The sequence below is a fragment of the Amphiprion ocellaris genome, chromosome 4 (genome assembly GCF_022539595.1).
Source record: "Amphiprion ocellaris isolate individual 3 ecotype Okinawa chromosome 4, ASM2253959v1, whole genome shotgun sequence".
Classification (NCBI taxonomy): domain Eukaryota; kingdom Metazoa; phylum Chordata; class Actinopteri; family Pomacentridae; genus Amphiprion; species Amphiprion ocellaris.
In genome coordinates, this window is record NC_072769.1 from 35378010 (window position 1) to 35401668 (window position 23659).

Below are 23659 nucleotides of genomic sequence, written 5' to 3' on the forward strand. Positions count from 1 at the left end.
CGTCGCAAATTATGTGCAGCAAGACGAAAGCCAAGAAACACAGTGTCGCTAAATTTGCTTTGCTTGATGTCTCGAGGTTTTTACAACACTACATTTCCTAAATGAGCGCAGAAGAAGTCAGATTTACGCCATCTTTCCTGCTCCGTGTGTTTTTATTGGAGGGCCTGTGTGAAGCGTCGGGATCCGTAAGTGCTGCTATTAACCAAGAGGCCGAGTCCTGCCAAGTCAAACAGTGGTGCCAGTCAAGTGCTCGCAATAATCAAATCATGATTTCACTGAAAGCAGACGGTTTCTCCCAGAAGTTTGGGAACCCTCGCCTGTTTCCCTGTGTGCTGGATAACACAGCCAGCTAAAAGACTCCTGTCATTCCAGATGCCTTTATGTCAGAGGAGAAGGAGTCGAAGCACAGCCAGCGAGCAAAAAAAACTAAAGAGTTTCGCAACTTTTTTTATGTCGCCTTTGTGTGGAAACTTGCTCTTTCCTAAAGTCTCCTGAAAAGTGTGTGTTTCTCTGAAGACTTTTGGACTTTTAGAATTAGGGCTTTGTTTTAAATTTGTCTCATCTCATCCCTTTGTGCGTTAAACTCTGTCATTAGATAAGCAAACAGTTTTTTTTGTGGCAATTAGTCTCTTTGCAGCCCCTAGCAAAAGAACACATTCCTCTTGATTCTGCTTTATTCTCACACACTCTGCTCTTTTCTCAGCCCATTTTTCATTATAAACCCCTTTATAACCGAGCAGCCTGGTTTCAACATCGGCCTTTTGTCTTAATAAGCAACCTAGTAGATGTTAAACTCATGAAAGCAGCCTTACTGGGTTGGACCCTGCAACAGTTTGCTTTCACTTTCAATTTGAGGCACAAGCCTGAACTGAATGCAGTTGGATTAACAGCTGTACATCCTGTTACTGCTCTACTAATAAGTTAATCACAGGTCAGTGTGCTGAACTTATTAGGGCTATAATCAACTAAAGAAAGTGTTGGTCGAACACCAATTGATTGGTCTCAGAGGACAAATAAATCTGCATTCTATCTGCAAATGAACTAAATGCACCAAGTTCACTCTACCTGTGGCTTTATTCATCTGAATTAATTCTAAATCAGTGCAAAAGTTACTATTTGCAGCATATTAAATAATTGGAACCTGTTTTTTTTTTTATACTGACATGATAAGAGCAGACTGGGAGTTGAGCTGCTGCATTTCTTTATATGATTTCCAAATAGGTATCAACTGGTGATTCAGCACAAGACAAAGACAAGTTAGCTGCTGTTTTTAGATGATCTACATGTTGGTTGTTGAGCTACGATACACAGACAGTTTTTTGCAAAGTTTACACTCGAATTTTTGAACAAAATGCAGCCATACCGACAACTTCTTTGGCATTTTGTCAGTTAGTTTGAAGCCGACTCCGAGCAAACCTTTAGTCAGCTTCACCAGATGTAGATTGATGCTATAATCTTGCCATTAGCTGTGCGTTACCACTATCCGTGTGTCACCATTTTCAGAATCTGCTTCACTACGAGAAACAACAACCTCTGTACACTAACCTACCAACCCTGTACATTTTTTGGAGGGGGTGAATTAACCACTTTAATCACAGTTGTCGTCTCCCTGCATGCAAATGTTCCACAAAACAATTCCACCATCGCTATTTTGAGGATACACTAAAGCTGCATTCTCTGCATAGCTCAGCCCATGATACTCTGTTTGGTTTAAAGAAATACAAAAAGCCAGAGCATTCTTTCCTTTGTAGCAGAATGATAGTGTGGTTCAGCCAGATCATTATGTACGACACAGTGAAGTTAGACCTAGTTGTCTCAGTTAAGTTAGTCCAGTTCAAAGATGTGACAACAGGTAGTCTGTTCCTTCTGCCACCAAAAATAATTCATTCACTCAGGAAGACTGTTGATGTAGCACTTTTCTCCTTATAACTATAACACCAGAGATTGTCTCACCAATAGGAATTTTGTCAGATGAGGGCAAATCAACCCAACAATCCACCAGTTCTTGTTTTAGAAATCATATCAATATGGTCAGGTGCATGTTGTTGTCATTTCAGTAGAAACATGGTTCGGTTCAAATGATTAAATATGCTGCTCACGCTAGCTTTTTATGTTGATTTAGAATTCATATAGGCTAACAAGGCTGCAGCTAAAAAGCATTGTAATGTCCCTTGACCAATTGATCATTTGAAGAGTCGATTTGATTTCAGTCAACCAAGATTTTCTTTGACTGTCTGTAGTTCTACAAAACTTAGTGTTTCATTTTTATTTAAATGCTTCACTGTGATTCCATAAACAAGACACCGCAGGTCTGAATTATAAAAAGCCAGCACTGTACCGAGCGAAGAAGCCAGCAATATTATGAAAGTCTGAAAACCACTGTACTTTCCACCACATTTAAATACGAGGCAACACCAGAGTGGCTTAATCCAACCTTCACACAATATTCATGAATATGTTAATGAACAGCTGGTTCTGATGAAGTCTGAGTAAGTGTTTGTAAAGGGAGCATTTCATGTAATAATACTTCTCAGAAGTACATGGTAGGGTTTGAAATTCACAAATTTTGCCTGCTTTTTGTACTCAGTATTGTTATCCTGAAAGCGTCAGACTGCAGCACATGTAGCGCTAAATGCTGCCAGACAAGGCTTGCATTTTATTTTGACACCTCGGGAAAATCTTATCAGTGTTTCTCATCCATGCAAAGGAGCTGCTCGTCCACCTGCATTACCAGCTGGAACGCAACATGAGAGCGCACGAGGGATGGCGTTTCTATCAGAGATGGCATCCTTCACTTTAGCCTCCCCGGCGCTGACATGTTGTGAAAGGTTCAGACGGGCCGACCCGGCCTCCCGAGCTGACACGCTGTCACAGATAAGCTAGCTCCTCTGACACATCTTGTGAGAGACGTAAACAAAGAGCCAGGCCTGCCGCGCCTTCATCCATCAAACCTTCACACATTGTTTTACTCTCGCCAAAGCACTTCCAGGATTAGTTTTCTTTTCCACCTAAGCCCACATCTGTCATCTTTACACAAAGGCACATTTCTAGTGATTCTGCCTGCAAAAACAAACAATGTGCAGATGCATAAGAGATGGGGAGATGATTTCTGGTTGATTTGGTAAAAAGAGTGACCGCTTTTCTTCCTGATGGTCAAGAGCTCCCGTGTAATTCAATCCATCACCTGAGGATGATTTCTCAAAACACTGCTGGCTCTTTAGTGTAACTGCAGCTTTCCTGGATGGCCCGTCCTCCTCCAGGACACACTGTGTTTTGTATGAACTAAATTAACTGCTTTGCTTCTTCGGTGTGACAGCTAGATTGGCCGACTGCTGCTCTGAGTCAGCCTGCTTCAGGAGGTGTTAGCAGCCTCAAGGCTTTGCAATCAGACTTCATTCTCCCGTCCTTCAGGGAAGTCCCACAGAGGGCCCCTCTTGATTAAAGCTCCACTGTGACTGACTCATACAATCTGAGTCCTGCTGGTTTCACAACAGCTGGAATTACTCGGTTACTCAGCCTTCCCTTGCCGATGTCAAGTAAAGTCCTGCTGTTTGCACGTGTGTGTGTGTGTGTGTGTGTGTGTGTGTGTGTGTGTGTGTGCACATATAAGAGTGACAGCTAACCTCAAGAACTGGGACATCGCTATACATTAAACAACCTTTGTGGCTTGTTGGATTTCAAACCTATGGGGACAGCTTTAGTCTGTCCAAGAGATTATCCTACCAAACCTCCACAATATTGTTTTTGCCCAGTTCAAGGCCAGGTACAATCAATTACCTGCTCCCTTAGGCAGGGAAATCACCCTGTCTGACACCTTTTCTCTGCAGCAGAAATATAAATACTGCAAAAAAATCCAATATTTGCAGGTTGCACATGTGAATTTCTGTGCATAATTTGCATGCATGTTTGTTTGTGGAATTGCTGCAGGTGTTCTGTCATTTTATTTACGCCTCGGCTTCATCAGCAGGTGGGAATGTGGGAGGGGAAAATCTTAAATTGCTGTCATCATGCTTGCAGAGGTGTGAAAGCAGTAAAACATCCCTGCCCTCCCTTGTGATTCTGTCACATATGATGTATCCCTGTGGTGATTCCTGCCGGGCGGATTATCGCTTGATACGGCTCCTATTTCAATCTTTTTACTTCAAAGGCGTTCCAAATGTCACCCAGGGTCATCCTTCGCCCCTCTGTTCCTGCGCTGACCTCGGCGAACAGATGATAAATCATAAGTCACATACAAGACGTTGCTCTGAACGTGTCCTGAGGAGTTTTTTAAATTATAGTGACTACAATCAATATTTTTTCTATTAACAATGGATCAGATTGTATGTGAGAGGAGGTGAAACGGGGTTTCAGCTGCTTCAGGAATTCACAGAATTCCAACTGATTAAAGCTGCAGCGAAGAATGTTTTTATATAAAGAACAGGTCAAATAGAAGAGCCTTGTCTTATCGACGAATCCATGGGATTTTTCTTGTCTTGCTGAACTCCTGAGGAGACCGAAGAAAAGCAGCCCCATATTATTAGCTCAACATAAGAGTGTTTTGCAGGAAAAGAGTCCTTTTTCTGGATTTTGCAGAGACCAGAAACTGTTAAAATGACATCAAATGCCAGCATTTACAAACATAACTACAGGTAAATGTTGCCCCTTATGTGTGATAATATGTCAGTGTTGTACCTACAGCTGGTTTCTGCTGTCTTCAACTGGCCAAGCAAATCAAGTAATGCAAATTTAAGGTGTTTAAAGATGTCCCGTGTGGACAAAACAGCTAAACCATGCCTGTCATGTCATCTTTTAATCCTGCTTTTGATGCATAAGATCCCAGTTCATTTTGTCTTTGTTAATAGGAAGGATGGACGTTATGACCAGGAGATCTGTCGCCAAATTCTCCTCACAGATTTAGTTGTGATCACATGATTAGTTGTGACTATGGTTGCCTGGATATGTCACTTTAGCTTAAAGGTAAAGCCCCATCTCACAAATCTCTGTATCCTGTTTTTGATCTGATTTTATCCATAAAGCTTTGACTGAAGGGCTGCACAGTGGCATGGTGGTTAGCACTTTCGCCTTGCAGCTAGGAGATCCCTGGTTCGCGTCCCGGCTTTCCCGGGATCTTTCTGCATGGAGTTTGCATGTTCTCCCTGTGCATGCGTGGGTTTTCTCCGGGTACTCCGGCTTCCTCCCACAGTCCAAAAACATGCTGAGGTTAATTGATTATTCTAAATTGCCCATAGGTGTGAATGCGAGTGTGATTGTTTGTCTGTATATATAGCCCTGCGATAGACTGGTGTCCCCTGCCTTTGCTCTAAGTCAGCTGGAATAGACTCCAAGCGGTGTATAGATAATGAATGGATGGATGGATGGATGGATGGATGAATGGATGGAAGCTTTGACTGAGAGTGGACGCTTCTTTCAGCATGTTGCCTACTAGTCGCCATTCTTGATCCACCATATGGTCTTCCATTTACAAAATCCGATAAGGTACATGTTCACAGGATCTGTCATTTCCACATTTCCTTGTCTTTGTCTCTGTAATCAGCTATGCAACGCATACTGTTACCGCTGCGTTACATTATGAGAGACGTAGCATCTTATTACCCGCTTGCCATTTGCAAGAAGTTGAGGTTGAGGTCATCCTGTACGATTTGCTATTTCTAGAAAGTACTAAAAATCATTCAGACTAACTGTTGCTGATGTAAAATAAGATAAAATATTTTAGCAATATAGGAGAAAGTTGCCTAACAAGTCGGCAGATTTTTATCTGCGAGCAGGACAGTGAAAGTGTAGATTCAATCAGGTGCAGCCAGTGTCTGTTGTAGGAAGGTGTAGCCTGTGTGTTCCTTTTTGTCTATCGGCTAATTTTTAGTCAGACCATTCTCCTGCATGGGAGAAATGAAATAAAACACCAGCAGTGTCCTCTCAAAGCAATACAGGTGACGTTGTTTTGGTGGAAGAATCACATGCAGGTAGTTATTAAAATGACTAATTCGCCAAAAAAAACACTAGCATGGCAGCCTTAGTGCACAAACCAGTGTTGTAGGTTGCTGCCTAGAGGTTGTAGGAAGTGGATTTTGAAACCAGTAACAAAAAGATTTTTCTTGTCTCACTACTCACACTCATTACTTGACCTGAAACTTGTTCTCAATGCAGACAAGACTAAGCTGATGTTGTTCTCCAACTCTAGGAACTGGTCACAAATTATTCCTTGTGTCCACACTTGACTGAAATGAAATAGAGGCGGTTCACATGTATGAATTCCTGGGTGTCTGGATTGATGACTCCCTCACTTTCAAGCCACATGTGGAGAATCCTGTGAAGAAGCTGAGGCTAAAACTGGGTGTTTATTTCCAAAACAAGTTGTGTTTTTCTTTTAGAGTAAAAAAGCAGCTTGTCGCTGCAACTTTTTTGTCTGTGTTGGATTATGGAGATCTTTTGTATATGAATGCTTCTGCTCAGTGTCTTTGAATGGTTGACACTGTTTACCATGCTTCTTTGAGGTTTATAACTGTAAAATGTCAACGCACCACTGCCAGTAATACTCTCAGGTGGGATAGCCTGCTTTAGCCACTAGAAGGATCCATCATTGATACACTTTCATATACAAGGCAATACTTACCTATATTTGTTACTTAATATTTGTTACTTAACTGCACAGAAAAGTTCTGATCTTCACTCGCTCCGTTCACAAGATCATTTGTTGCTTTCTGTCCCATATGTTCGTACTGAACTGGGTAAAAAGGCTTTTGTTTACTCTGCACCTTCTGCCTGGAATATGTTGCAGAAAGACTGGAAATTAACTGAGTTTATCTCATTGAATGCCTTTAAATCTAAACTGTGAGTTCTTGAGGTCGTTTCCACAACATGCACTTGTTTTTTATAACTTCCTTGTGAATATAGTTTTTTTTTGTTTGTTTGCTTGTTAGTTTTTTAATTCATATTTTAATTATGTTTTAACTGTGTATTTTTATAACTGTGCTTTTTACTTGCTGCTGCCTGTCTTGGCCAGAACTCCCTTGAAAAAGAGGTTCTTAATCTCAACGGGATCTCTCCTGGTTAAATATAGATTAAATAAAAATATTTTAAGAAAAGATAGTGCAAGAGGAGGAGAAAACTGTTAAACATGAAGCCAAATGCAGGCTTATAACTAAAACCTACATCCGATGAGTGAGACTGCCTAGTGGCTACCTAGTGCTCTTTAGGTATCCAAAAATGTCTGGAAGGTTTCATGCTTTCGAGATGTCCTTCCAGGGAGGGGGTCTTTCAGCTGTCTCTAGTGATTCTCTGGTCACACAGCAAGGTCCAAATCCACAAACTTGGACTGCAGCTGGTAAAGGTAAACTTTATGGGATCTGCAGCCTCAGTGAGCTTGGTGTAGCGGCACGTAACGCTGTTCTTCTTCTGCTGCAGCTTCTGGTTGGAGAGGACCTCCAACTTGCAGAGAACTACTGTCTCCAACTGCAGCCCAAGATGGTGGAGTTGGAGTCCATTCACAAGATGAGAAACTCACTGGAGAGGCACCTGAATGACACTGAGGAAGAACAGCGACCAGAACAGCTTGCAGGTAGAGAAACATGAGCTGGATGGACCAAAGTTAGCTGGACAAATGACTAGCATCTGCCTTGCGCTTATATAACCATTTGTCTTGAACAATTACAGCAGCCACAGTGAAAAAAAACAAAAACAAATAAAACCTTCAAACTTACGCTGACAAGCAGTAGAGTGAACGCACAACAGCCGGTGAATAAAATGGTTGTCAGACAATGTGCAACACAATAAAACAGCTGGAAGAAGAAGCATATAAAGTGTTATAGAGATCGGTATAATGGCTCATCTGAAAAGGAGACACTACCAGAACCCCCCTCAAGCTAATTTATAATATGAAAAGGGCTACAGTGCCTTCAGAACCTCTACAAAATGTCTGAGCAAGAAACTTAATCCACCATAGAATTTTAATTCAATCTTTATGTAGCGAGGATTATAGTATTTCCAGGGCGGCACAATGAATAATCTCATTCGCTGCTGGGAAACACTCAAATGGAGAGAATATAAATCTTATTGATCCTGGAGGGGAAATTTGGTCATTGTGGGTGCAGAGAATAGAGCTGCAGATCAGGCAGAATTGGAGATTTTCAATGAAAATTTGATAAAGCATCCAAATTAAAGTAAAACAGGGCTTAAAGAAGAAAAAGCACACAATTTTCACAGTCATTTTCATCAGCAGTTAAAGCAAAATGTAGTCATTTAAAGATTTAGAGGGAAAATGTTCTTCCTATCTCTTCTGTTTTTGTATCTGTTATCTCACAAGCTGTGGGTTTCACTGAGAACACAAGGCAGGGAAAAAAACACAAGAGCTCCTCAGATGCCACATTAAATAAGGAGTGAAAGCGAGGAAAGAGGGCTCGTGTGTGAGGGCCCGAGGGCTTATCTGAGACTAGCGGAAAGGTTCACGGATAGAAACGTCACACACACAGCCGACACAAGTGGCCATTCAGCATCACAAAGGGCTGCCTCTGGCCTATGTGATGCATTTCTATCTCGACCTTCGCTGGCGTTCCAGCCCTCTGCACAGGCCCCTGTTTGTGGGGACAGATGTCACTAAGTAGGACCCCTGAGGAACAGGAGTCCCTGCGCTGTAGGAAGCCCTGCATATGGCCTGACTGTAAAAAAAAAAAAAAAAAAAAAAAAAGACAATAAAAATGACTTCAGTAGGGCAAAGAAAAGCCCGGTTTTTGATTACAGCAGTGCTCGAAGCAATGTTTCAAAGAGGTCACACATCTCTGAGATCAGAGCAAATGCTGGGTTGGTGCTCTTTGATATTTGAAGCATTTTCTGTGTCATCAAATAAAGGCTTTTACGTACCTGCAAACAATAATTCATCAGGACAGATGCTGAATGTGGCAACAAGATTCAAAATAACGAACCCTGAGTGCTACACGGACAAGGAGAAGACAAAGAATATGGATTCCCTCAGTGCTCAAGACTAACTGTCCACCCCCGCCAGCCTGGAGACACCAGTGTCAATCAGCACAGTGCACAATTACAATCAGATGTGCTATCTATGGGACATGTGACCCTGGGTCTATTTTTACAGCAGCAGAGGGGACGACAGCACTGAATCTCCAGGGAAAAGAAGAATGTGTATACATTCCCTCACATCAAAGCCACGGCTATTCTATCCTGGGCAATGTCTGCGTGGTATGTATGCTAAGCTACCTAGCATACCTTGATAATGCACAATAGCATGACTGCTTCCCCCTCCTTCTTCCAGTGCTTTCGGGTAAACATGGGGGCCAAATATTGGTCAGATATAGATAGGCTTTGTCCGTAGTTATTCCATTGCTTTGTGGAAGGCTTTAGTGTACAGCAGAGGGGGTAACCTCCACAAAGAGCTGTTTACTGTAAACAGCAGGAAAGAAAGAAAACCTGCTTTGTCAACTGCAGTAATGTGGAAAGTAAAAGCAGTGAACTGAGAGGTCATCTAAAAATATCTTAACACCTCCTGACTTTGAAAAACCCTCACTGAAGACAAAATAGTGACAAGAAAGAAAAATGATCTCAGCTCTGGGCGCTTTGATGAAAGATTGTGCCAGAATATTTGAATAAACAACTTGAAAAGAGTTTTGATGGTCAGATGCAGTTCTACTGAAAGTATTTGCGCTGGATTAACCTTCTCAGAAGAGATTCCTTTCTTCTTTTGTAACTGAGTGAGGCTAAAATTTAATTGAATGTAAACTAATTTAAGTATATGCACCATGTTTGCATAGTATCACTTAAAATGTTAAAGATATTAACCCTCATTACCCAAAAACTGTATGGCAGGTTTGAAAGGCATCTTACCTTGTTAAGAAAATGCAAAAATTACACTATTTATAAGAGCCAGAAATGGTAAAAACACAAAAAAATTATCAGATTTTTAGCTTTCTATTGTTCCTTGAACCAATCATCTGTAGCATGCAATTCCACTGGGAGAACAGTGACAGTCACGTGACAAAAATTCAGAGATTATTCAGCTGAACACAAAACAAACAGAACAAAGAAAAGACAGAGGGGGTCTCAATTTTGTTGTTCAGCAGCACCATTATAAGCAGTGCTGTTTATAGCTGAACTACATTTCACGGTATATTAGCGTGGTGCTAACAGTGCTATTCTCAATCACATAGCTTTCCAACAGTGAAGCTCTTTTTTGATGTAGTGTGGCAGCCACAGATTTAGTAGATTTCTCCAGTGTTCAAATAGAACCTAAACCTAGGACGCTAGCATCCACACAAGCTACAGTTTCTTGAGCATTTCTGAAGCAACAAGCACAGCAAACACAAATGCTGTACCTGAACATATGATATATATACTGCAATGTATAACTGTAACATCACATAATAATACTTAGTGCATTCTTCAAACACCAGCAAGCAGCTTGTCAACAGCTAACTAGTAATTAACTACATGTTTTTCACCATCAGGAGGTTGCAAATGACTAAAATTAAAAACTGTAGCTTCTGATGTAGCTAACTTGTGTCATGTTGGTGTAGCCTAGCTTGCTACATTCATCAGTGTACCTTCATTTAATGCAGAGTACGTGTTAGCTTTGTACACTTTCTCGCCTTCTTGTGGAGAATTAGATAACTTGTGTGAACACCATCACCACCAACAACAGGCAGCATCTAGTTAGCTTAGCTTAGCAGACAGACTGGAAAAAGAGTAAAACAGCAAGTCTGACTCTGTCCAGGGGTGAGACTCTTCTTAAGCGGTGACTTGCAGTTCTGTCACTACTATGAAGTTGCCAAGAACTACCAGCACCTTTCCAAGAAGTGGCTCAGGCCACGTGTGCTAATGCATACTATTTCTACAACTTTTCATTTTAGTTAATGTTTTGTGTAAATTAATCTCTGTGGTTAATGTGGTGCCTTTAGGGCCCTTAAGTGGCTTGTTTAGTAATTCAGGTTCATCCCCATATGCTTCTTACCGAGCAGCTGCACTCCGCGGGTCAGACCGTAAACATCAATGAGGGCCCAGAGGGGCTCAGCTGTGCGGACGCCGCTGAAGAACAGCATGGGACTGGACTCGTTGATGCGGTAAAACACTCTGCCTTTCTTGTCAACCCAGAAGGCAATGACGTTGCCTTCATTGGCGAACTCTTCGGGCAGCGCCTTGGCCCAGAAGCCACTCTGGGACACCAGGTCGGGGCAGGCGTATTTGGGCAGGTTGTCTGGGTTTATCCTGGAGGGGTCTTTGGAGGTGAAGCCCAGGCGCAGAGCCCCACTCCAGCAGCACTGCTTTTTAGTAATCTGTGGAAAACACAACCACATGTGGCAATTTTAACATAACCACTTGGGACATTCCACCTCAGTTCACCACAATTTAGACAGAGCTCATGTCAGACCATCTCATATTTGTCAGTTTTTTCTTCTGTACATACCTATATTATTAAGTAGAACGTGTAAAAATTTTGGTCACATATGTTGTAACTTTTTGAGTTAAAACATCCTAAATAGGGGTGGGTCATGTAAATTTTTGCATCGTTTTCTTTGTACCAATCCGTGGAGCAATGTTTGAAGTGCCATAACTGGACAAAATAATGCAGCTGGAGTCCTGAAGTTTTGCAGGCTCACTGGTACGTACATGAGGTCTTTAATGGTACAATGGTGGTTTGATAGAAGAATACAAACCAGTTATATGTTTGTACAAATTTGGTCAAAAAATGTCCTCTTTTTGTCTACTCTTATATTTCACCAACCACAAAACCTTTATTTTTCACCCTAAGAGGCAGATTTTTTTTTTTTTTTTTTTTTTAACCTGTGATTGGCACCAATGTAAAGTATGGTGCCAGTCAGAGGCATACTTTATGAGAACAAATTACTAAAATTACATTTTTTGCAGTCACGGCTAATACTAGGACAATCATTGAGCAGGTATGATGTGAAACCACTCCAATAGTAAGCCCAACTTGAAGCGTTATTTAATAGTTACTGGACTAAAAGAAAAATCTCTAAGAATGTTGAACTCAAAAACTAGTGTTACCTCAGAGTTTACACATGGTCAACTCAATCAATATTCACTACTTGGAAAGAAAAATCTGTCAAATTTAAGATGGTCAGGTGTGGGGTATTCGGTGAATTGAATGGCGAACTTGTAAAAAACTGACTGCATCATTTTTCTTCCTACACAGACAGCGCAGTTGAGTCTACATCGACATTTTAAGAGTGAGCCTAAGATGAAAACTTCACAATACTTTTGACAGTTTAAAACCACTCAGATTTTTAACAGCTCAAGTGCTTCATGCTGTCAAAAAATTACCTTGAGGCGGACTTGCTCATACAGCGCTATGGGCCTGTTGCTGAATGTGATGGCGTTGCAGAAGCTGGCCTGCCTCTTGACCGTCTTCTGGGCGAGGTCCATGACAATCTGGGATCCCTTGGCATTTGGATGGAAAAGAAGTGGACTCATGGGAAAAGGCCCGCCGACACTGCCGCACTGGATGGGCAGGCACCTCTTGGGTTTGTGATGACATCGATGCGACGTGGACGGGAACGGACCACCAAGGGAGTCTAAGGCAAAGAGCAGATCAGAACAGACAGAAACAGATGAGTTCAATGTGAAGGAAGCTGTCCTAATCGGGAGCAGGAGGTTGGGTTTAGTCGCTGTAATCAGTATCTGATGTTTTTATTACAAATTTGCATCACAGAAAGTGACATCAGATAATGTCTTGGATTACGGAGTTCCTGTATTTGTTTATTATTTGTGAGCACCAGAGTAATAACCCCATTAGATAGAAATAATGATTTTGGGCCCGGCAGGGTGAAGAGAAAATGCAGGACAAGACTGCAACACATGACCAAGATGGAAATTATGCTCTTCAGGCATTCACAAAATGAACTTCTAACAAACAAACAGCCATTTTGGAACCCAGTGGATATAATTTGATGGTCAACGTCAAGTCAAGTTCTGGGAACTTCAGCAAACTACATATGCAATTTATGTCCAGATTAACAATGAGATTAAGAGTCTTCAAGCCCATTAAATACTAACCAACCAAATAACTCCATCAAAAGTTCCTAAATATCACATATCACACTCTGTCGTGCTTCCACCCAAAGCCCAGCAGCTCAGTGGCTGCCTGCCAAGAGTGAGGAGGACTTGCAGGGAAAGGCTTGACTGACTTGATAATTAAATGCATGGGCAGTAGGAGTGTCTGAATGGAGTCTGGCTGAGAGTGACTGAGAGGGGTATGACCGCAGCACTTGAGCAGCTACTAGAAACAATATGTACTGGAGCAATTTGCAAAAATTTTCCAGAGCTGCAAGCTGCTCTGATTAAAATGACTAAATTAGTATTCTGCAGCTGGACGAAAGTGTGTTTGGCTTCAAGAAAGAATTGTTAAAAAAAAAAAAAAAAAAAACCCACTAATGTCCGAGTGTCCAGTCCGTCTGGTCATTTGGTTGGTCGATATCCTCTCATCTGACTAAATTCTCATTGGTTTGTCTCTGGTGTCACTTTCACATGGAGAACAGTGCTACTTCACTACAGTGCTACATGTGCTTGCTCACTAGGGAAGCCAAATAGAACTTGGGATTTGTTGTTGGGTTCTTGGGTTCTCTGTTTAAAATTTGTATCTTTTTCTGCTTACTATGTGAAGTTCTATGTGATAACATATCTTGTGAACTGGCATTATAAAAATAAAATTGAATTGAACATCAACCCCCCTAGGTTTTTACAGCTTTATAGATTGCTAGATCTGACTTATTTAACATTTACCGAGCATTTACTTAGACTTAGCTCCAAACTGACTGACACGACGTTGAAGAAGTCATCGGTGTGGCTGCATTTTGTTCCAGCAGATTGATAACAGTTTGTAATGGGCATTTTGCATATCAAAGTTCAATAACTAACATGGCAGAACATTTAAAATCTGTGGGATAACTTGTCTGCGTCATGAGTTTTCGACGACTTTGTTTAAACCTTGAGGCTTTGAGTGCGAACATATCAGAATTGGTATATTTCAAGATGTTTGATGTTGGACTCCCTGCTCACTAACTGCTAACTATGTGAGTCATGTTAATGAACTTTGCAACATCAAGTTACAAAAAAAGGTGTCTGGAAGCTGCTCAGTTTAGCTAGCTATCTGAGGCTCATGCTAATGCAAAGCTAAGGCTTTTAACAAGCAAAGAATACCTTTTATTTTATTAGTTGCTTGGAGTCGGGCCCAAAACTGACTCCATATCAAAGAAGTCATCAGTGTGGCTGCACTTTGTTCAAACAAATGGACAAAAAGCTGTAACCCTTGCAAGCAGTAGTTTGTGCATTGCAGCTCAATAACTTCTAAAAACAGCAGCTAACTTGTCTGCATTTTATTTCTCAATAGTTCTTGTGGGGGATCACCAGTGGATATGATTTTATAAAACATATGAGTGGGTGCAGATGCTCTGCTCCCAATTTGTTCTTATCACTTAATTAGAAAATCACCAGGTTATAATGATTTAATATGCTGCAAATTCTATATTTTTTATGTTATTTTCTGCTAATAGGACACAGAGGTAGAGTCACTCAGTGCTCTGTGGAACATTTAGTCAATCAACAGATAACTTGCAGTTTTTCCGTTTGACCAATCGGCTGGTTAAAGAGCAGCTATGATTTCAATCCACTAAGAGTTTCTTTGGTTGCCTGCAGCAGCACAGAAAACAGTGTTTGTATGTTAAATGATTTCCAGACGTTTTTGTATTTGTGTTTGAGCATTCCAGTATTTTGTGAAGAGGCATTAATCTTTTCGATGTACCCACTTGCCCTCAACTTGTCAGTTTGTGATCCACAATTTCCCACCTGACCATTTGTATCCAGCAAGATTTTACTTGTAGGCTCTGAAAGCAATAATTCAGCTGTGATTGTGAGTTGAGAGGTCTATTCACAACTCAAAGCACTTTGTGTCTCGCAGCTGTGTTGCATTATGGACTATTCGGGCTACTGTCAGTCGAGAAATTGGTGTCTGTCTGCTCTTTGATTGATTTCTCCTCGTATGATTTTCTGGCTAGAAAAGAAATCCCATCTCTTCAAGGCTTGGAGAAAGAAACATCAGCATAAACATCAGCAAAAACTCATGCGTTGCCCTGAATGTCTCAGTTAGTCAGTTTTTTTTTTTTTTTTTTTCTCAGTACATCGCCTGTGCAGGAAATATTTCAACACCAAATGTTTGGCCCACCTATCTATGGGAATAAGAAAATGCAGAGCATCAATCAGCAAGATTAAATGTAAGATGTATTATAGTCTTTAAGATAGTGCTGAAATTTCATTCCAACCAATGGCAGGGGCCTCCTTACAGGAACATGTCTGTAATTGAAAATGTCAAAGTAAAATTATAGTTAATATTCAGTTTATGGCATTTTGGACTCTCTCTATACCCACTATCGTAATCACAGAGGACTGTTTGATTTTAACGGACCCCGAGCAGATGAAAGCTGCAGCAGATGTCCTGTGGAGTCCTGATAAGACCCAGAAAACAGCTCGCTTTGTGTTCGCTCTTTCTTTGTGTTTATCTGGTAATGACCCCTTCCAGTTTTACACCCTGTAAGCGTGTCTAGCATTCAGTTCGGCCCCAAACCTAAGAGCATCGCCGGGGCCTTTTGTCTTAGGCAGCACCACAGAGGAGCAGTTGTTGAATGTGGGACACGTGGTCCGAGGCAGATTGAGCTGAATGCATTAGTGGTGTCTAAAGAGGCGCAGCTGCTGTACAGGGAAACAGGCTAACGTGTGAATTCATGTTCCTTAGCAACCCACTCGTATCTAAAGGTCTTGATCAGCTCACTCTTTCACTCTGCGGCCATCAGCAAGGACACGACAGATGCCTTTTGTTTACTCAGACACAACAAAATGATATTTATAGTCTGAGATTCTGGCTTTTTGCAACTCGAGCCCCTTCAAACAAAGTGAAATATCAGTTTACGGAGCAAGAAAGCAACATTCACTTCATTCTTTTCATGCTGTACTTGTCCACTAACAACACATTTTAATGAGTTCTACAGGTATTTTCAGGTCAATGAATGGATATAGTGATTCATACACCAACAAATGGGTCAAACACTGAGCAGCTACAGGGGAGTAAATTGCATTGAACTGTCTTGAATCGTTTTGGGATGTTTTTGTCTCAGACTACAGCTTTTAATGATCAAGTGCTAAACTGATTATTCAAATTAATTGGATAGGAGAAACTACAATAGTGACATAAAAGAGATAATGAGACGGTCCTTTTAAAATGAAGAAATAATTTGTCACTTTATAGAAAAATGTAAGATTTTAATGCTTAAATTGCAGATCTTCATCCTTAACCGAATCCTTTACAGAGTTCAGACAAGATAGCAGCTCTCAGGGCATAGTTAGAGGAGCTGAGAAGTTGTTTTTTTTACCTTCTGAATAACAGGTTGTCTAAGTGTCCTCCATGAAGACACAGAAAGTGTCACAACACTTGTGACTAAATACCGGAAATTAGTGGTTAGCTGGTTAGACAGTGAGTTGATAGCATTAGACCGGACTGAATGACGTTCGAGGCAAACTAGATAAGCAGTTTGTCAGACAAATCCGCCTTGTAATTATATTTTTTGCTGGAAGCTAAATCAGCTTTGGTTGCTCTGACAGGCAACGCAGCTCCACAACGAGACGGCTAACACCAGTTAGCTAGCTTAGCCGTCAGTGTGTTGCTTGATACTGGACTTTACTGTCCTTCATCTCAACTCCAATTGATCTAAAGCTAATGTTAGCATGTGTCTGATCGGTCTGTTGGCTGATTTTTCGGCATGAAATGATCCCAAACTTTGGACACTTTCTGTGGTTTTCTCAGGCCTGTCTCTTCTCTTTGCCAGTTGCTATTTTCCTTCTTTTTTCCTCTTTGCAGTCAGGACCAAGCACAACCATGCTACATATAATTATAATGAAACTTTGGTGAAAAGAATTTTCAGAAATGCAGCCCTGCTTTCGACCATTCTCACTATGACAAGGTCATGTGTAGAAAAGGGAGATTGCTATATCCATGGTTGATCCCATTAATAATACTTCAGTCACCCAGAAACTATTTTAAGCATTTAATCTGGCTTTCTGTCATCAACATCCAAAAATACATGACCAAAATATGTAATACACAAGCGTAAACACTTGTATTATCACAAAACAGTCTTGGGTTTGATTTATACTGTGCAGTGAATGCCTCATCTTTGGTCTTGTGTTAAAAGTTAGTGTGTTACAGTTGTACAAACATAACGTGTATCATTTTGGGTTCACTCTGAATCTCATCTCCCCCCTCAACATGAAGGTGTTTTCAGCTGAAACAAGATACTTGCCAAACTACAAAGTTAGCATTAAGCAGCTGAAGAGCCACATACCTCTCTGAGGAGCTGATGGAGACTGAAGCAGAGCTTAAAGAACAGTGAATATTAGAGCCCAGGTTAATGCAAATGTGGCTAATGTGCACTGGATGTGTGTTCTTTTTTAAATTTTTACATTTAAAATGGACAGTAACCTAAATTTGATGCAGTGCACCGGATTAGAGCTTCAAGTGAATCTGTATCTGCAGTCCGTAAAACATAAAATACAACACAATAACAGACCGGACAGACAAGAGTGACGAAAGATTGAAACATACAGTGAAGAGCTTGAAATACAAATCAACACACAATAGCAGCATATATGACAGCATGTCTGTCTCATCCATATGAACGTGTGATTGTGTTTGAAACTTGTATACCTGCCACTGGTGGCCAATCAATAGATATGTTCTGTCTTTATTGTTTTGTCTACTCTGAATTTAATTGAGAGAAAAATCCATATAAAGGCCATAGCTGCCTTGCAGGCACATAAACCAGTTAGAAAGTTATTTGCTAAATCCACTCAAAAATGTTGAAAAGGACAAGGATATTATCGCTGTGAAATAACTGCACAGCTGTTTGGTCTTCACCTCCTACCTACAGTCAAAGCAAAATTCCTAGTTTGTCTTTTATCTCCTCTCAGGTGCCCTGAAGCAACACGTCAAAACCAACATTACTCCATATTAGCTGTCAACCGTTACGGTTCTTCAGGGTCGATAGTCAGTTAGCAATCAAGGAGGCTGAGAACGAGTATTTAGACAGGATTCACATGTACAGTGATTCTTACAATCTTGTGGTCAGAATTTAGACTACACAAACTCTAAAGCAAAACTTCATGTAAATGCTGTTGTCTATTTATGTTTTACATTTGTTTAATTAGGTCTCTGAACCCCAAAATCCATCGAATCATCAGATTTTCAACTTTCCAACAGCCTATGAATATATTTTGTGCGGCGCTTGTATCAGCCTAAATAGTCAAAAAACATTTGGTTAAAATTGTGATAAATCATCAACATGTATTCCACATGTGTCATTTAAAGATTTGCCAAATATAAAACAATTGTTGTAACTGGATTCTGTAAAAAACAAAACAGTTCTTCATTCCTCAGTGTAACCATGAAGCCATTTATTGACTAAAGTGTGAATAACAGTCCCATGACAAAAACTGTCGACTGAACTGCAGGCTGTGTTTACAGAGCAGAGAAGACAAGTGTAGAAGCAAATTAAACAAGCAGTCAAATATCTATAGCATGTGAAGCCATCGTTTTTTTCCAGTATTGGTAGCACATATTGGAACGTGGAAACTGTTTCCCCCAATTTTTGTAACAGAAATAGTAAAAGAAATCTCACTTTACATTTTTTCTTTTTCTATAATTTATGGAACTATAACTGTCACACTGTGCAGAAGACATTTCTGAGTTCTCTCTCGTTCTCGTCATGGTTGTGCTGTTTCCATAGAGGTGCAAGACCTTATATCGCATTTGCAATGTGACAGGAACTGTCGAGCTTTTCAACATTTATCCTGCAGTGTTGATTGGCTGTTACTTGTGACATCTAGCCAATCTGATCCTGGGCGGCACATTGCTCAAGAAAACAGCGGCTACAGACACTGATCATTTGAAAAATGCTGAATATTAGAACTAACAGTTAGTCGATTCCTGCTCCGTGTGCTGTTTCGCCTCAAGCTGACAGTCTGTCTGAACACGGCCTTGGAGTTTCTGACAGCAAAATATGAGTCTGACTTAGTGAAAATTTGAACAAAAATTGTCTTCAGGGTGGGAAAACAATTTGCGCACTTAGCAGCTCTTGTTTAAGATTCAGTGGTTGTTGTAGATTGAAGCTACCAGACAGACCAAACAGCCTGGAGCCTGTCTCAGCCCTCCAATTACCTCGGCAAAACAAATCCTGGAGTACGTTCATGTCTTCAGATGTGACCCCTCGATGAGCTACCTCTTGTAAACCACTGTTTGTGAACACAGCTTTATGCCTGTGTTATCTGGGAAAAGACAGTTTTAACAGCCTCACAGAAGCCATTCAGCCAAAGGTCAAGGATGTCTTATTATGAACAAACAGAAGGGTGAAGCTTGTATTAGTCTGCCCTGGAGTGTCGAGGTCTTTATCCCACTAATAACAACACAGAGCCCCAATCCCTCATCACAATACGCAGGCTTGTGTGCAGCTAATACCTGTCATAGCCCAGTGAACAGCTCTGTGGCTAATCTCTCACCATTTCATTTGGCCGGCGATGGCGAGCAAGAGGTTAGCGGCGTGTTTTTTTAAATTTTTATTATAATTATCTTGTGTGGTCGTCGCTCACCAAACGTCTGCTAAGTGGTTTACTGTGCAAATAGGATTTTATGGGCAGTAGGAAAAACGACTCAAATATTTGCTCAGCGTTTGGTAGGCAAATCATTTCCTCGTTCCAACTGTAAAAGCTGTGAAAGCTAACCGATAAGGAGGTTCACATAGGCGCAGCATGTTGTATTAGCTGCATGGGATGAGTCCTTTTTCTGCCGTGCGTCTCTAAGGAACAATAAAACAAACCTTGCAGATACCCTTGACCCACATCCCCTCCATTATGCCTAACTTTAGCACCGTGGAAACATGATGAGTCTGTTGCATTCAGCCTGTTGGTGCTTATGAGGTGCAGGTAGCCCACATGCCAACCCACTCCCTGCACTTGTTGCTATGTAAAGCCCAGCTTAGTGCTCATCCTTGGAGACTGGAGAGAAAAACACGAGCACGAACAACACAAACGCCACCAACTCATGAGCCATTTGGGAACATGGGAATAAGAAGACATGCAGAACAGTCCAGGAGGTGACATTCAGTAACACATTCTCACATGTTTGCATTTGCAAACTGTGTCTCTGTGCAACTGTTAGAGTAAATAAGTATTAGTGTTCTGCTGTGAGTGTTTAGCTTTAACCCTTTAAACCCCAACACCTGACGGTAAGTTTGAAAGGCAGGATTTCTGTAAAAAAAGTGAAAGTTCTGACACAATTTTTCACAAAAGACCAATTATACAAAGCCAAAGGGTCATTAAAATATCTATTTTTCAATAAACTCATATAGAGAAATTAGATTAATCCAGATATTTGTGTCTTTTAACACTCTGAACCCCTATACCCACTGGTGGGTTTAAAAGGCAGGTCTTGTTTTCATCTGCAAAAGTTAGCATATTTAGTAATGTAATCCACTGAATTACAAAAAAAAAATAAAAATAAAAAATCCATCTAATCTCAATACAGTACTCTTGGATGACTTTTGGATTACTTATACACCAAACACTGAAAATATAGTTTAAAAAATGGATGCAACCACAAATATTCTATTAAAATAGCCAAAATGCACCATTTATTGGACCCAGAAACTTTTAAAACAGAGACAACTGATAGATTTTCAACTTTCCAAAGGTCCGTGAATGTATCATGTGATATATGGGTCTGTAAGGCCAAACAGCAAAAAGAAAAAAAAAGTTTAAAATGGTGATATTTAATTGAAATCACATTATTTTACATGCCTCATTCAAAAATTGCCAAAAACTTAATTATAGAATTCTGCATTCCCCATTGCAACTGCAAAGCCATGACTGACTCAACTGTAACCAATATTCACATGCCAAAAGACTTTTTGGTTAGGCTGCAGGCTGTGTTGATGCGGAGCAGCTAAGAGATGCAACAGGCACAGAGAGGAAAATAAACATAGTGGATCAATAAAATAAAGGCAGCATGGCTCAAAAACGGTACACTGAGGAGCAGGTTGTTGGAAGATACATTCATCACGGTGAAACATCTTTCTACAGTTGAAATTCAGAGTAGAGAGAAAAACGCTGAGTTTGTAAGGATTGTAAAAATGTATTACCGATAATATATTTAACCTCTATTTTTGTCTAGATGTGGTAACACCTGTGGACACTTGAAAGGACTTTATATTGTAGTGAAAAATGAGCCCACAGTGAGCTAAAATGTGACAGAAAGAAATAAATGTCCAGAAACAGCTTTGAGTTTAGAGGGGTAATGCAAATTTTGGAATAACTGCAAACATTCCCATCTCAGAAAAGATAAAAGCATGCACTGCGTCTTTTTTCAAAACAGTGCAAACTCTTCCTGCAGTTGTTCTTTATTTTTCTGTGTGTAGCTCTGCTGACAGTGTCATTTACAACTCCACCAACAAGTCTGCAGGGCAATGACAAACAACTTCTTAATGATGTTTACATAGCAGCGTCTGGATGATGTATTCAATCCCACTGACTCATGACAAAATGGCGTTTCAGCCTGATGTAACACCAACTGTGAAATGAATCACGGGATAATAGCGTCGATTAATCACACGCATTATCGTTTAGGCTTAAAAACGTAGCTCAGACGAGGACGCTGCTATGGCGTTCGCTCACGGCTCGCGCGCTGCAACTTTTACAGCGTTGTTCACAGGGTATTGCATTTCCTCTCTGACGGTCCTCACATGTGTGACAGATGCTACGTGGATCCAGGCAGAATGTGTGAAACCCAATATGAGATGATAGTAACTGTAGCTGCTGCTCTACCTGAGGACAGGTAGCAGGAGCTCGCTGCAGACTCATCAGTCATTGTGTTGGTGGCAACCGGAGGGCCTCGTGCTGCTAGGCAACATCGTGATGGATGTGTTGGTGTAGTGATAGATGAGTAATGCTGCATGGGCTGGGGGGTTTCCATAATGTTAGAGCTGATTCAGATGATCCTGTCATTGGAAACTATTCGCTCCAGATTGGCTCAGATAGGATGTTTGATGGCTGCTTTTTCCACTGATGCACTGTAATAGTTTGTTGTGTTGTTTTCATTTTACTTTTTCACTCAGATTAATGGATTGTTGTTTCTGTAAATCTGCTACAGCAACTAGAGCCGTTGCAGTAATCTCCATCCAGTCTCCGGTCCCTATTTTTATTACAGCTGCCATTTCCAGTGTCAACTGGTTGATCAATGTGCTCTTATCCAAGCAAATTCTCATTGGTCAGACAATCTCTAGTGCTACTTTCATAAGGACAAAAGTCCCATAACAAGAGCCTTCCGGAATGAATAATTTTGACAGCAGCAGCAACAATCCCACGTTTTTACAACTTTGAACTGACTGCTAGGTCTAACTTCTCCTGCATTTCCTGAATGTTTACTTTGAGTCAGCTCCAAACTATGTAAGGAGACGTGTTTCAGTACCATTGTCAAACAAATTTAAAATGAACTTTTAAAAGTCAAAAAGAGAAACTGCTTTGAAGCAAATAAACTAGGCTGCATGGTGTCATCAGAAGAACATGACTGTAATAAACAGAGTAGAAGAAGTCAGAAGCAAAGCCAGTTGAAGAGGAAACAAACAAAACTTGTGTCCATCTATGAGTGAAAAATGGAAGGAAGTCTTCGAGACTTGTTTTTAATTGGGAAAGTTGTGATCATTATTTCCCGTCAGCTGGTGTCGCCCATGTTTAATGCTTTCTGGAGAAGAAAATACTGAAAGAAATGGGTCGCAACATCAGAACTTGGTAGGAAAAACAAATAATCCAAGAAATGCAACTTTTGTGTATTTCTTTCCATCTCCCGTGAAGCACATTTATTCTTTTTCAAAACAGTCAGCATCAAAACTTTTTGGGTGTTATTTTAGATGCTTGAAAATTTACATAAAAATATATTACGGAAAATATGGAATTAATTGGTGTGACAGCATTTTGCTCAAACGGGTAAACAAAAAGTTGAGTGTAAACTTTGCAAACAGCCGTTTGTATATCAGAGCTCAGAAACTAAAATGGCAGATCATGTAAATGCTGCAAGCTAACATCACTAATGCTTGCAGCTTTCAGTGTAAACATTTCAGAATTGGCATATTTCAATATGTTAAGTTTAGTATTGGTTTCATGACAGAACTTGTCCAAACAAGTAGCTAGATCCAAATGATTTAATGTGCCGCAAATACTAGAGTTCATTTATTCATTTTCGTTCACCTACAGATAACATGCAGATTTATTTTTTTTCCTTGACCAATCAGTTATTTTAAAAGCAGGTGTACAATTCCGTCAATGAAGATTTTCCTTGGTTGACCGCAGAAAATTTAAATTCAAACCAGTACCAAATATTTGTGAGGTATTATCACCAACATAAACGATCAAAGCTGATCACAAATGGACACTGGCTACTGTAGCCTCTAATGATGACTCTCTTGGTTTCAACAGTATGTAACACCATAACATGAGTCATTACTCTGCTGCTGTTTCTAATTTTAACCCTCCTGTTGTCCTCATTTACGGGCACCAAAAAATATTGTTTCCTTGTCTGAAAAAAATCCAAAAATTCAGCGAAAAA

General features: G+C 40.5%; 1 protein-coding gene across 2 annotated transcripts in view; it reads right to left on the bottom strand.

Moving 5' to 3' along the window:
• The window catches only part of neurl1aa (neuralized E3 ubiquitin protein ligase 1Aa), a 95824-nt gene that overhangs the window by 28026 nt on the left and 44139 nt on the right, over positions 1 to 23659 (bottom strand). For both annotated transcript variants that reach the window (XM_055010196.1, XM_055010197.1), the window contains exons 2-3: positions 12289 to 12539; positions 10958 to 11279 (exon numbers count right to left, since the gene is read on the bottom strand). In XM_055010196.1, coding sequence (XP_054866171.1) covers positions 10958 to 11279; positions 12289 to 12539 — 573 coding nt within the window. The remainder of the gene's footprint in view (positions 1 to 10957; positions 11280 to 12288; positions 12540 to 23659) is intronic.